The following is a 13939-nucleotide window of genomic DNA, read 5'->3' on the forward strand; positions in this document are numbered from 1 at the left end:
ATTTAGTTTTTCTTCCTGGTGCTACATTTACTAAGTAAAATGGATGGAAGTACAACAACCCTCATTTGGCTTATTGGTAGCACTACAAGTACTACACTCGTTTTATGTGAATCCACACAAACTTAAGAGCTTTGTTTCTTTCGTTTATTTCATTATTATGAAGTACGCGAGCTGTAATCTAAGGTCTAAGACTTTCTGAAGAACAAGCACGTCACTGTTTGACCGCGCCTACTTCCGAGAAGGAGACGCAGCCCACATTAAAACAAGCAGAAACCCGAAATAACCTTTCAGAGCAGGACTGTTAGCGGTCATCATTGTTGGCGTTCAGACGTAAGGTATGGTGTCGTTTGTTTTAACCGTCCGTAACAACCGAAAAAACAAAAACAAAGCGTCGACCCCATAACAGTGCTATATTATTGTATTTATCCGTCGTTGCTGCTAAGTTAGCTAACAATTAGCTAGCTAACGCAGCCGAAGGCGATTTAACAGTTTATGGATTTTGACCAAATTGCAGACATTCAGATGGAATCAGCATTTTTTTTAATCTTTCAGTGACATCTTCTTAACCCCCTGTAAGCTAAATTACGCGATTATTAATGTGCTGTGTTACCACTCACGGTATCTTTGGCTCCAGGAAGACCGAGAGTAGCATACGTGACCTGCGAGAATTCACGGCCATTTTTTTCCCCGTACCTACCTGTCATTTAGTTTAACAAATGTTGATCGGCCAGCCGAAGCTATCGTGGCCTTCAAGTTGTATAATATGGAAAGACTTTAGGTTTGTTTTCTGCCGCGACAAAGGGAGAGGGGAGGCAGTATTTTCAAATATTTCATTTTTAAAACCTAAACTTGGTTACTGTTAAGGTTTTGGTTTAGCGAAATATATAAACATTACCGAAGACCGAATGTTTGCACCTGCTACCTTCCGCTAGTTAATGTGTTAGCAGTGACAGACCTGATTCAATGGAGAGCCTTGTTAGTACCAGCTATCATGACCAAGTAATATCTCTGATTGTCTTTCTTGTGTTTGCCTTTGTTTTGTACCAGAAAGGGCTCTTGGTTTTAGTTAACCTGTCAGATCTGTCATGGGTATTACTGCATTCCTTCTGCTGAGCAGTCTTGGCTTTCTGGCAATTACTGCTCAAGGTGAGTGCAGTCCGGATTAGCTTGAGACACGGTAAACACAGCATGGTGTTTTTCTTGGGTTACCCTGTTCTTAAAATTATGTTCTCTCTTTTTTGTCTGTATGTTTTTTCTTTTTTTCTTTTCCCATGTACAGCTCAAAACTGTCCCAGACCTCCTAAAGGAGAAAATATGGATTTAAAGGGCAATGACATTCTTCTAACTAGTTTTCCAGATGGGACCACAGTTACTTTTGCCTGTAACACTGGATATGAGTCTGCAGGAGGGTCCCCACGTATTACTTGTACTGCTGGAAGTTGGAGCTCTCTGGGGTTGAAATGCCAACGTGAATATTAAAACTTGATTTGATATTCAAATTCCTTATTGCAGCTGCATTTCACAGCCAGTTTAAGCACATAAACATGTTACATAAATAGTAGACTATATTTGTTGAGATTACACATAATGTTATAAAAACAAGTTCCAATATAACCTTCTTTTTCTTGTTTCAGGGAAGAACTGTGGCCCTGTGGGGGAAGTTGAAAATGGACAGATTGAATATCGTCCTGGGTCTGAATTTGGTGATAAAGCAGTGCTCATTTGTAACCCCGGGTTAGTAATCAGAATCAGAATACTTTATTGATCCCTGGGGGAAATTATTTTTTGTTACAGTGCTCCATTATAAACCAACATTAAGACAAGACAGTATATATATATATATATATATATATATATATATATATATATATATATATATATATATATATATATATAAGTCACTCATAAATAAATAGCTGAACAAGAAGCATGTGTAGCTGTAGCAGCAAACAGTGTGTTAAGTGGATGAGTTGTACAGGGAGATGGCCACAGGCAGGAAAGATTTCCTGTGTCGTTCAGTGGTGCTTTTTGGTAATCTCAGTCTCTCACTGAACGTGCTCCTGTGACTGACCAGCATGTCATGGAGTGGGTGGGAGGTGTTATCCAACATTGTCTTTATCTTGGACAGCATCCGCCTCTCCGACACCACCTTGAGGGAGTCCAGCTCCATCCCCACAACATTGCTGGCCTTACGGATTAGTTTATTGAGTCTGTTGGCATCTGCGACCCTCAGCCTGCTCCCAAATGCTCCCAAAATACAATGCTAGCTCTAATAAACAGTGTTTAGATAATTAGTTTTTAGATTGAATTTAGTAGTAGCATATTAAATCACTAAAATGTTGCAATTCCATGTCTTAAAAAAACAAAAACTTGCTGTTCTGTGTCATGTGAAATCAAATCTCTAAACTAACCTTTTCCCCTCGAATCAGTCATATGCCAGTTGGTGGAGGAGAACTCACTTGTGGAATCCAAGGGTGGATGGGCAGGTTGCCTGTTTGTGAAGGTTGGTTGTCTTGTCGTAACACAAGTCACACCCCTGATTAAAAGCTCACTGCTTGTTTTCATTCTGATAGATTTGTATTTTTATTTTCCAGTGACACAATGTGAATCACCACCTGTTGTACAGGATGGCACTTTCACTCCAATTAAAGAACTCTATGAATATAAAGACGTTATAGTGTACACCTGTAAAAGCGGCTATACACGTAATGGATCAAGACAGTTGGATTGTTCGGATGATGGAACATTCAAGCCTGAGCCTCCAAAATGTATCAGTAAGTGTTTTGAATTTTTTTTCAATAATTTGTTTTGTTTTTCTTGTGTAGTATAAATTAGGCTAATACATATTATGGAAAGATCATTTTTGACAACTGCACTAATGTCTTTCTTTCCCTGTAGAGGTTGAATGTGGGGAACCAGAGATTTTGTTTGGACAGTGGAGTAGCGGTGCTCGGCCTCCATATGGATACTCGTCCACAGTCACATTACAGTGTAACACTGGATACAAAATGATTGGATCCGCGACTGTGATGTGTGAGCTAAATAGTCAGTGGTCGCCTGGACTTCCTCGGTGTATTCGTAAGTCAAAAATTAAAATATCTATTTGCATGTACTGAGTTCAATCGGATCATCTCTTTGCTCTAAGTGCAACTTCACCTGCAATTCTGAGCATAACTCCTCCTAATGATCATTTTTGATAAATGCTGAATGGCAGTTTACCTCTCCTATGAGGTTTCTTTTGAATCTCGTCATATGCTAGCAAAACATGTTGGTTGCAAGGTGTTATAATTCAAGCTTTTAGTTACCTGCTCAAAGCTGGAGCTTGCTGACTTGTGCTGTCTTTCTTTTCCTCATTCATTCAATGCATGGATTTTGGCAGCTAACTCTTGATTTCTTGCATTATTATATTTCAATAATGTAAAGAAAATATCCAGTTACATGATTAAATTAAAGCATTTACGAAAGATTATTCTTTCCATTTCAGATCATTGCTCAGCATTTTTTAAAAGAAATAATCAGTAACATACATAAAGCTAATATTATGCATGAACTGTTCCTGTTGGGAAAATTTTATTCAACTTTTCCAGTTTGTAACTGATACCCTGGCTTTGGGTAATGACCACATGATTTACTAGGGATGCACTGATCTGATTTGTGGATATTGGTTCAATTGGCATCTAGTGGCAGAACTATTATAGCATGAAGGATGATCACCTAATCAAAGCCACAGCAGTTTAGAGGCATATCATGCCAGCTTCACCAATTGCTTTTCTTTGTATGCTTTCAAAGTGCAAAGTTGCTGAAAGTGAACTGAGAAGATCGGACTGTTTTGCTCGATTGTTTTTACGCTCTGTTTGGTATCATATGAATTAAGAGCCAGAGGGACATTGGTTTGGTTTGACACACACAAAAAAAAAAGATGGAGATATATATTGAACCGTTCAATACAGTGCTTTCGGTTCGGTACGCATATGTATCGAACAATACAAAATATTAAATTTATTTTATCAACTTTCCTTCTGACGGTGCTGTCTGTGTTGAGCGCTCAGTGGATCTGCGCTCGACAGTAGTTGCAGGAGGTGAGCTGGCTTCAAACAAATGATGAAAGCACAGAGATGTGGTGCAGAATGTGCCGTGAAAATTTAGTAAATGACAAATTAAAAAGGCATGAACATTTTTTTTGTATCGAAAAAATATCGAACCGCGACACCAAAGTATCGAACCGAACCGTGAATTTTGTGTATCGTTGCACCCCTAATACCTATCTCACCAAATACCTAGAGTTACTCTGTATCAGATCTCAACTGGTAAAAGCATGATGAGTGCTCCCTCTATTAAGTGTGTCCAATACTAGCTTTGAATTAAAAAGTAGGGTTGGATTTAAAAAAAAAAAAAAAAAGATTTTCCCTTTTCAAAATAATTTAAGTTTGAATAATGTGATATCTATTCACTGAATCAATTTTTAAATATAAATTTATTTTTTCAGAAATGCCAGAATCTCAGGTTAAAGCTCACAAAATTATTTCAACAACTGACAAACAGTTAAAACAACAAATGAGGGCAGGTAAAACTTAACTCAACCAGCAGCAAAAGAAGATCCAAACGACGTTTCATGTTTGAAAAACATCATCATGAATTCTCTCTTACTTTTGCTGTTTTGCTTCCACCATGATAAAATCACACTTACTGCACAGCTCTCTCTCCTTGTGTACTTTAAGACCAGTTTCCCATCAAAAATCTGTTTTCTCCAGTTTTTTGCTGGCTTATTACGCACTTGTCTACTGTTGTGTACAGTGCTGCTGGCCGCTGTCTTTTGTTTTTCAAAAATTACCTCCAACAAGAGAGCCTAATTTCTGTTCTTCAATACTGACGAAATGTAAACTTTTACAAATGATGCCAAATCGTAAAACACGTACCAGTATTTTTAATAAAACCTCTGTAACTTTGCTCTGCTTCAATTCAGCAGCATCAGGTAATGTTAATCTGCTGATTCATGGTTTTCTTCCGTTTTTGATCTACTGCAGAATATTTTTAAGGAGGTTATCTGCTATGAAGTGCCAGGCCAGGAAAATCTCCTTCATATTTTTGTGTTTTATCCTCTGTTACTTTAACACAAAGGCATCTGCTTTGATGCTTACACCTCTGATGAAATCTCATAAGTGTCAGTTTTGTTTTTATACAGAGATATAAAAGTATGGATATGTAATGATAAATGATCAGAAGTATAATATTTCTGACTGTGTCAAAATTGAATCAAATCAGAACCTTGCGAATCAGAATCAAATCAGTTATAGAAATTGAAATCGATATCCAACCCTATTTAAAAAGCTGTATTTGTCACTTTGGGGACAACACCAGGAACCATTCTTATCTATAAGGGAACATCCAGTTCAGGTTAAACATTGCTTCTGTAATTTTGTGAAATAAAATCTGCCCAGTAAATGTTTTTAGTATTTGATTCTTAATCCTAAGCCTCTTTTAATTTATTGCTGTATTTATAATAAATGGCATATCAGTTTATCTGATGTGTTTGAGAGTCCAAACAGGGAAAGCATTGATTTCATTGGAACTTTTAACTCACTTGGTTAGGAATAGTTTTACTTCCTACAAACACAAGGTCTTGTCATGTCAAGCTTGAAATATCTATAAAGCTGCGGTTGCTTGCATGTTTCCATTGTGTTGTTTTAGCTACCTAGCTGTCCTCCTAGAACATCAACACGCTGCTGCTGTAAACAATGCAGACTTAAACTGAATGATCTTTAGCAATAGCCTAAAAATTGCCAAACTGTAGTTTGGCAATTGATCAGCTTGTTGTCGCAGATATGCAATCAAAAACTATTCCAGGCTTTTGAGTGAGGATCAGACCGATGTCCCAGTCAAATAGTTACATCTCTAGTTGGGATTTTACACATCCCTGCTGACTGACTTTTTGTTCCTGCAGCAAACCCCACAACAACTACCACTACAACCACAACCACAACCACTACCACTACTAACCCTTCTACCCCAAAGAAACCAACAGGTACAGTTCAATTTAAAGCTCGTAAAGTTCTCAAAATCCAGCTTTCCTCCCTTTTAGCTAGGTTGGGTATTTAATTTCTGCAAAGAGCGCATGAAGTTCTGGGACTACTATTGCCAAACCCTGCTTTATGCCTTATAAGTTTCCACAGCAGATCATAATACAAACCATCTTACCTTTGCTTCTCTTGCTTTGTCTCCAAACCATTTTTTTTTTTTAATGTAAATCTGTTGACATAGATTATTCTGTTTATTTCTCAAACTTTGCAGCAGTTTCCATGTGTTCCCAATATCTTGACATTGTTTGAACATGTTTTTTTGGAAATGTGCATAAACTGCTATATTGTCAACAGTTCAAGGATGTGAAGATCCCCGAAAGGGAAGTGCTGAGGTGACTGTGAGCCCTCAACCTCCATATAGACATGGGGTTAAAGTGACTCTCGGCTGCTCATCTGGATACAAGCTAAATGGACCAGATACCCAGACATGTGAAAATAATGGTCTGTGGTCACCAGGAATTCCAGAATGTACACGTAAGTCAGTTGTTAATTATAAACATTTATGTTTTCAGCTTTATCATATAATACTCTACATGGTAAAAAAAAGTGTGTGTGTGTGTGTGTGTGTGTGTGTGTGTGTGTGTGTGTGTGTGTGTGTGTGTGTGTGTGTGTGTGTGTTTTCAATGTCAGTTTCATATCCTGAAAGTACAGTGGGGCAAAAAAGTATTTAGTCAGCCACCGATTGTGCAAGTTCCCCCACTTAAAATGATGACAGAGGTCAGTAATTTGCACCAGAGGTACACTTCAACTATGAGAGACAGAATGTGAAAAAAAATCCATGAATTCACATGGTAGGATTTGTAAAGAATTTATTCGTAAATCAGGGTGGAAAATAAGTATTTGGTCACCTCAAACAAGGAAAATCTCTGGCTCTCACAGACCTGTAACGTCTTCTGTAAGAAGCTTTTCTGTCCCCCACTCGTTACCTGTATGAATGGCACCTGTTTGAACTCATCATCTGTATAAAAGACACCTGTCCACAGCCTCAAACAGTCAGACTCCAAACTCCGCCATGGCCAAGACCAAAGAGCTTTCGAAGGACACCAGGAAAAGTATTGTAGACCTGCACCAGACTGGGAAGAGTGAATCTACAATAGGCAAGCAGCTTGGTGTGAAAAAATCAACTGTGGGAGCAATCATCAGAAAATGGAAGACATACAAGACCACTGATAATCTCCCTCGATCTGGGGCTCCACGCAAGATCTCATCCCGTGGGGTCGAAATGATCATGAGAACGGTGAGCAAAGATCCCAGAACCACACGGGGGGACCTGGTGAATGAGCTGCAGAGAGCTGGGACCAAAGTAACAAAGGTCACCATCAGTAACACACTACAACGGCAGGGAATCAAATCCCGCAGTGCCAGACGTGTTCCGCTGCTGAAGCCAGTGCATGTCCAGGCCCGTCTGAAGTTTGCCAGAGAGCACATGGATGATACAGCAGAGGATTGGGAGAATGTCATGTGGTCAAATGAAACCAAAGTAGAACTTTTTGGTATAAACTCAACTCGTCGTGTTTGGAGGACGAAGAATACTGAGTTGCATCCCAAGAACACCATACCTACTGTGAAGCATGGGGGTGGAAACATCATGCTATGGGGCTGTTTTTCTGCAAAGGGGACAGGACGACTGATCCGTGTTAAGGACAGAATAAATGGGGCCATGTATCGCGAGATTTTGAGCCAAAACCTCCTTCCATCAGTGAGAACTTTGAAGATGAAACGAGGCTGGGTCTTCCAACATGACAATGATCCAAAACACACCGCCCGGGCAACAAAGGAGTGGCTCCGTAAGAAGCATTTGAAAGTCCTGGAGTGGCCTAGCCAGTCTCCAGACCTCAACCCCATAGAAAATCTGTGGCGGGAGTTGAAAGTCCGTGTTGCTCGGCGACAGCCCCAAAACATCACTGCTCTCGAGAAGATCTGCATGGAGGAATGGGCCAAAATACCAGCTACTGTGTGTGCAAACCTGGTAAAGACCTATAGTAAACGTTTGACCTCTGTTATTGCCAACAAAGGTTATGTTACAAAGTATTGAGTTGTATTTTTGTTATTGACCAAATACTTATTTTCCACCCTAATTTACGAATAAATTCTTTACAAATCCTACCATGTGGATTCATGGATTTTTTATTTTTTATTTTTTATTTATTTATTTTTTTTCACATTCTGTCTCTCACAGTTGAAGTGTACCTCTGGTGCAAATTACTGACAATCGGTGGCTGACTAAATACTTTTTTGCCCCACTGTAGATGTAATAAAAAATTTAAAGAAACAATTTTAAAGTATACTTTTGATGAACCAGAAGGATGCAGTTCACAGGGATTGAAAGAGATTTTTCAGTGTGCTCATGGGTCAGTTGTATAATCAGTTTAGGAATTTTGCTGTCTCTTCCTTTGGTTTTAATTGGTCTTTGTCTTTTTTTACCTTAACCTCCAGTGGACAATGGAAATGGCAGTTCTAAAGGTTTAGTCATTGGCATTGTGGGTAAGTTTGAAATTCATCTTTTTATAGTAGATCATGAATGTAAAAACATGAGGTTGACCCAAAAAGATCATGTTTATATTTCAGCATGCTTATCATATTTTTTATGATACACATTCAGAACATACCCGTAATAAGTATTAAATGGCAGTACTTTAATGTAATATAGTCTTTTTTTTTTTCCTTTCTTTTATTTAATATTAGGGTTTTTTGTTTGTTCGCTTTTATTTACCTTGACTGTACATTTAAAAAAAAAAAAAAAAAAAAAAAAAAAATATTGGTTGGCCATTGGGTCAACTTGATGGTTACACTAATTATTATATAGTGTTATCAATCCGGTCTTTAAGTCTGACGTCATTAGCCATGTCTGGGCTCTGGAATCTGATCTAAATTCTTTCATCTGTAATTAAATGATCACTGTGGCTGCTCTGCCAGGTGTAACAATTAAGTTTAACACCCAGGCATCCGTGAAAACATAATTTTTGATATTTAACAGAGTTAGAAGTTAGCAGGGAGTGAGCTTGCTAGCTTCCATCTAAATATAATATACCATGTTCTGACTGAGAGATTTATGAAACAAATTCAAACGTACAGCTCTGTTATCACTTCCGACATAAATGAAGATGGAAAGTTACTGAAGTTTGGCTAGCTGCATATAATGATGTGCTATGTGATTGCTAGGACTACACAGCTATGTTAGCATAAAATAAACAGTAAAGCTGGAGGGCGAATGCTAATGAACGGAGGACTTTTTCTCCACTCGATAAAAGTTAATGTGAGGGTTCCCAATGGTTAGGGGCAAATGCACTCGGACGGCAGGATACTGTAAACGGACCAAACGTCTGTCAGGAGAACCACAGAGATAATCCATTCATAATACGAGGTTAGTCATTAATATACTGCTGCATGGGCTGGGCTGTAGTTAAATCGTAAGGGTTTAAAAACTGAACTTTAAAATGATTAGCGATAATAAAAACTGAGAGAAGCCAACAGTGATCACTGACTGTTTTTAGGGGGTTGGGATTAAATAGAACAAGATACAAAGCATTAGAACATGTTAAAAACACCACAGCCTTATTAAATGCAGACTACTTTGGGAACGGAAGCAGGATTCATCATGTCATCACTTAAAGACCAGATATACAATGGTGGTAAACCATTAAGTGTAGGATGTCCTGCAGCTGCAGCAAATGGAAAGTTAAACAAGACGCAAAAGTTTTAAAGTAAAAACGGATGATAGCTCTGTAAACCAGTGTGGTTATGCACTAATGTGATTTATAATAACTGTAGTTATGCCACACTAGTGGCCTATTACTTGCGTTAACAACTATAATATGTTCTGCACAGTCCAAAGTGGCTCATATTTCAGTAAAATTGGAAATAACAGAAGAATATAGTCTCTCTTTAAAAAAATAAAAAAAAATAACGAGAATTCTTTAACTTGGTTTGTTTCATTGACTGTCTTCTCACTTGAAGACTATTTGCCTGGTCTGATTTTGTTTTGCCCCTTTTGTTAAATACTACTCAAATATTTTGCCAGGATTATCCTCCTTTAAAATTGTATCATCAGCGTAGCAGTCTCCCATATTCTTGTTTAATTATTACTTACTTTTGTGGCCATACTGACATCTAATAGGTTGTCCAGTCAATAAGCTTTTTTTTTAATTTTTATTTTTTTATTTTCTTCAATTTTTTATTTTCGCATTAATTTCCCCCCCTCTCCCCCATAAAAGTTGTGGTCATCGGAGCCCTGGCCGGCGGCTTTGGAGGCTTTATGTGGTACAAGAAAAACAGCAAAAAGGGAAAGCGGTAAAATTGTGTTTTATTAAACTTTGCTGACTAACCCTCGAAAAAGCTTTGTCCTTTGTGTTGTTTGCTTCTCAGGCTACCCATTAGTTTTCCAGCTTTTCTTTCTATCCAAGCTTTCTATAATCTTAGTGTTGCATGCTGAAACTTTGTGCTTGTTGTAAGGCTTCCTGGATAATGAATTTCTCTACTACAGTGTCATTTTATGTAGCATGTAGTGTTTTAAAATATTGAATGATGAGGTGAGTAGTGGTTTAAATTGTGTTGTTACATACAATATTTTATACATGTTGATTCACTGCTGTGAATGCCATGACAGGAATTTTGTTTCATTTGCATTAGCTTATGGCTTATGTACCACAGCTAATTCTTAAATTTTAAGGCTGTGAATATGGTCAAAGAAATACATCTGATTTGTAATATTTTAAAGAGAAGAAAACTTTTTATTGACTAAATTTATCTGTAAAATAGGAAGTGTGTGTGTCATACCAGTGACACATTTCCAGAGAAGTGTTGTATGAAATTCGGTGGCTTTCCTGTTGTGGACTTCAGTCTTACACTTAGGTGTTTCTCCTTGATTGCTTGGGAGGGTGAAGAAGTGGAAGTGGTGTCAACAGTGGAGTTTTATTTAGTACTGCCTTGTCATTTTACATAGATTACTACTTGTAGGTATTCTCATATTATATATTTACTGAAACTGAATAAGTCTTTCAGTTAAGTAATGATGTCATCATTTTGCCAGTCTCTGCTGTGTGTGCGTGTGTGCGCACGTGCGTGTGGGCGGGCGGTAGAAATGTGTGGTAGAAAGGGACTTGGCAAAGGGTATCAGGAGGTGAAGTAGACACGCATACATATAGTGAAATCTATAGTGGAGGAAAGACCTTGCTCAAATAGTGCTGACATCAAAACACAGTAGTCTCTCTTTGCGTTGAAATGGGGCATAGTAGGAACTTAAACACTTATTTTTGGGGGAAATGCAATACTTCATATGAAGTTGTATTCAAATATTTATCATGTATTGGGGATGCACAGCGTTCAATTTGCTTTTAGGATCCATAATGTCTGCCATGAACTTGTAAAAATGAGGAGATTGTTAGTCAGTAAATGTTGTGGATGTTTTTGTTTTTTTTTTTGTTGTTTTTTAAATAAATGTGACAAGGGAGCATTTGGTGGTGGCATAATTATATCCTCCTGCACAATCTTATCACTCTTTGTATTTATAAGAGAAATATAAAGAGCCCAAATAGTATGTAGGCATTGTTTACATAGTATATTGTAATCTCTTTAGTTGCATGAAAGATTTTAATTACATTTTGGAACATTGATATTAATTCACTTTTTATTTTAGCTTTAATTTGAGTCTTTAAAAAAAGCCAAATGGGTTGTTATTGATAAAAATTTATTTATCTGCTGACAGGAATGAACAGGTAATATTTTGTATCTCATCAAACAAATTTGGCTGTTTTGACTATAAGAGGTGAAAGAGTAGCTGCCGGCACGGGTGCTGCTTGTGTGGGGTGGTCCTTGTGGATGAGTGGTATGTAGGCATGTGGTGGTTTCTGTGGACTTCTTCATTCCATGTAGCTTTCTGTTTGCCTGTTGTACATAATCAATAATGTTGACCAGTCATTACTGGATTACAGCGCTCGAAGAGGCAATACTGACAAAGATGCTACAAATGTTGGAGAGGAAGTACTGTAGCACTCTCGGTAAGATGATGGATCTTGAAGAACACTTGAGCTAATTTATGTAAAACAAACAAAAAACGAGATTAATGTGATAATGTAGATATACACGTCATATAATTTCACTCATGTCCATAATGTATGTTCAGTGATGGTCTTTTTTTCTTTTTCTACCTTGGCTGAACTTGTGAAACAACTGTTTTAGTACTCAAACATTTTTTTTCCCTTTCTCTACAGGTTTGCTGGGGGTTTTAGACTTTTCAAAAAAGTATATAATTACTCTTATTTTTTTACTGAATTTTATTTATTTTTTCAGTAAGCATGACAGCCTGGATATTCCACAACTACTTGCTGTGAAAACCGCTTCCTAAGAAGAATGCCAAAGGACCAGTCTTTGAATGTACATGCCCTCTGTGTACATGCATTTGCCCGAAGTTTCTGAGCACCTCTCTTAAAATTGGATTCCGAAGACCAAGAAACATCAGTGGATTGGGACATGTTATGCTTCGAGTGGCTTTTTGTTTTCTGATCATAACAAAGAAACTGATAAATATTTAGCGGAGAAGCTTCAATTCTATGTTGAATTTATCTGTTGCACTGAAGTAAAGGAACACAGCTTGACTATTGTAGCTCATTTACAGATGGTCTAAAATGAGCAAAATTGGCACACAATGTCTGTAACTACTCTTGTGAATTTCATAAATGTTAACCCAGTTGTTGGGTTTCCAAACCTGCCTGCAGTGTTTAGTCTTAAATAATGTCAGCACCTTGTTTTTTTTTTTAAATTTGCCAATGTAAGTTTGAGGATATGTGAAGACACTTCAATCATCCAGGAAAGGAAATCCCAAAAAGTTGTTTCGGTTCATCTGGACTCGTCTTTAGTCTCAACTGACTGCAGGTTTCCCAGATCTTACAAACCTAAAGTCAGCTGGGACTGAAGAAGTGAATGAAATGCTACGATGAACAGAAACAACTTTTTGGGATTGAGTTTCAAGGTTTCATTGACAAGGGGGAGGAAAAAAAAAAGTCATAAACTTGTATTTTATGTCTTTTTGTTTTGTTTTTTAAATTGTCTTTTGACTACTTGCTGTTCAGGACATGAAGATGAATATTTTGAGTATTAGCTCAATTGCCTTGCTTAATATTTATTATTAAAATAAAAGAATCTGATTTTTAAGTTGGAACAAAATTTATAATAAAATCAATGACAACATTGCTGTGTGCTAAGCTCCTCTTGATAATGTTAATGTACACACACACATGCTTTTACAGATTTATAAATGGATTAATAAATTCTAAATAAGTAGATTGTTGCTACTCAACGATACAAAAGTATTGAACCGCCACTAATTTTTTCATATGTTGCATTTTTAAAATAAATCTAAACATTCAAGTATGCTTGGAAATACAACATGTATTCAGTCTGTGCTTTTTGAAGAGCTTTTATTGCATGGTGGAACATAATGTGATGATACTTTGGGTTCAGAATTTTATCAGTTTTCCACACCACTCAATGAAATGCAGCTCCAAATTATGACAAAGCCTCCACCCTGTTTTATAAATGACTTGCAGTCACTCTACCTCTCTATTAACCACCTTTATACACATCAATAACAATATGAACCAAATATCTAAATTTGGATTCATCACTGTATTAGACCTTTTGTTAGTGATTTTCAGTTGAGTTCTTGTGTAATTTAGTGTTCCTCACACAGAATGGCTTCCTGACTGCCACCATTGCACTGAGACGATGGCTCGTCAATGAACAGCAGAGGCCTGATCCTTTTTTTGGTCCTCCAATTCTTCAGTTGTTTAAGGGTATATTGATATATCACGTTGTTGGGGCAGAAATGCTTTTTTTCACCAGTCAAACTGTGTTAGCTCTGGTAT

At 37.4% G+C, this 13939-nt stretch overlaps 1 protein-coding gene across 2 annotated transcripts; it reads left to right on the forward strand.

Moving 5' to 3' along the window:
* Nucleotides 1-207: 207 nt before the first annotated feature.
* LOC146685094 (membrane cofactor protein-like) lies at nucleotides 208-12783 on the forward strand. 2 transcript variants are annotated; one of them, XM_085444485.1, is made up of 13 exons: nucleotides 208-335; nucleotides 1048-1146; nucleotides 1280-1468; nucleotides 1635-1734; nucleotides 2430-2503; nucleotides 2595-2774; nucleotides 2899-3078; nucleotides 5942-6022; nucleotides 6372-6551; nucleotides 8514-8561; nucleotides 10292-10367; nucleotides 12008-12073; nucleotides 12366-12430. In XM_085444485.1, the coding sequence occupies exons 2-12, from the start codon at nucleotides 1086-1088 to the stop codon at nucleotides 12063-12065; spliced, it is 1227 nt and encodes a 408-aa protein (XP_085300611.1). In that variant the 5' UTR covers nucleotides 208-335; nucleotides 1048-1085; the 3' UTR covers nucleotides 12066-12073; nucleotides 12366-12430. The 2 variants fall into 2 exon arrangements, with proteins under 2 accessions (XP_085300611.1, XP_085300610.1); XM_085444484.1 differs by lacking the exon at nucleotides 10292-10367 and having other exon boundaries at nucleotides 12287-12783.
* Nucleotides 12784-13939: the final 1156 nt, after the last annotated feature.

Source organism: Copadichromis virginalis, linkage group LG20 (assembly GCF_057382275.1).
Source record: "Copadichromis virginalis isolate Kocher_CV1m ecotype Utaka linkage group LG20, C_Virginalis_male_GT1.1, whole genome shotgun sequence".
Taxonomy (NCBI): Eukaryota; Metazoa; Chordata; class Actinopteri; order Cichliformes; family Cichlidae; genus Copadichromis; species Copadichromis virginalis.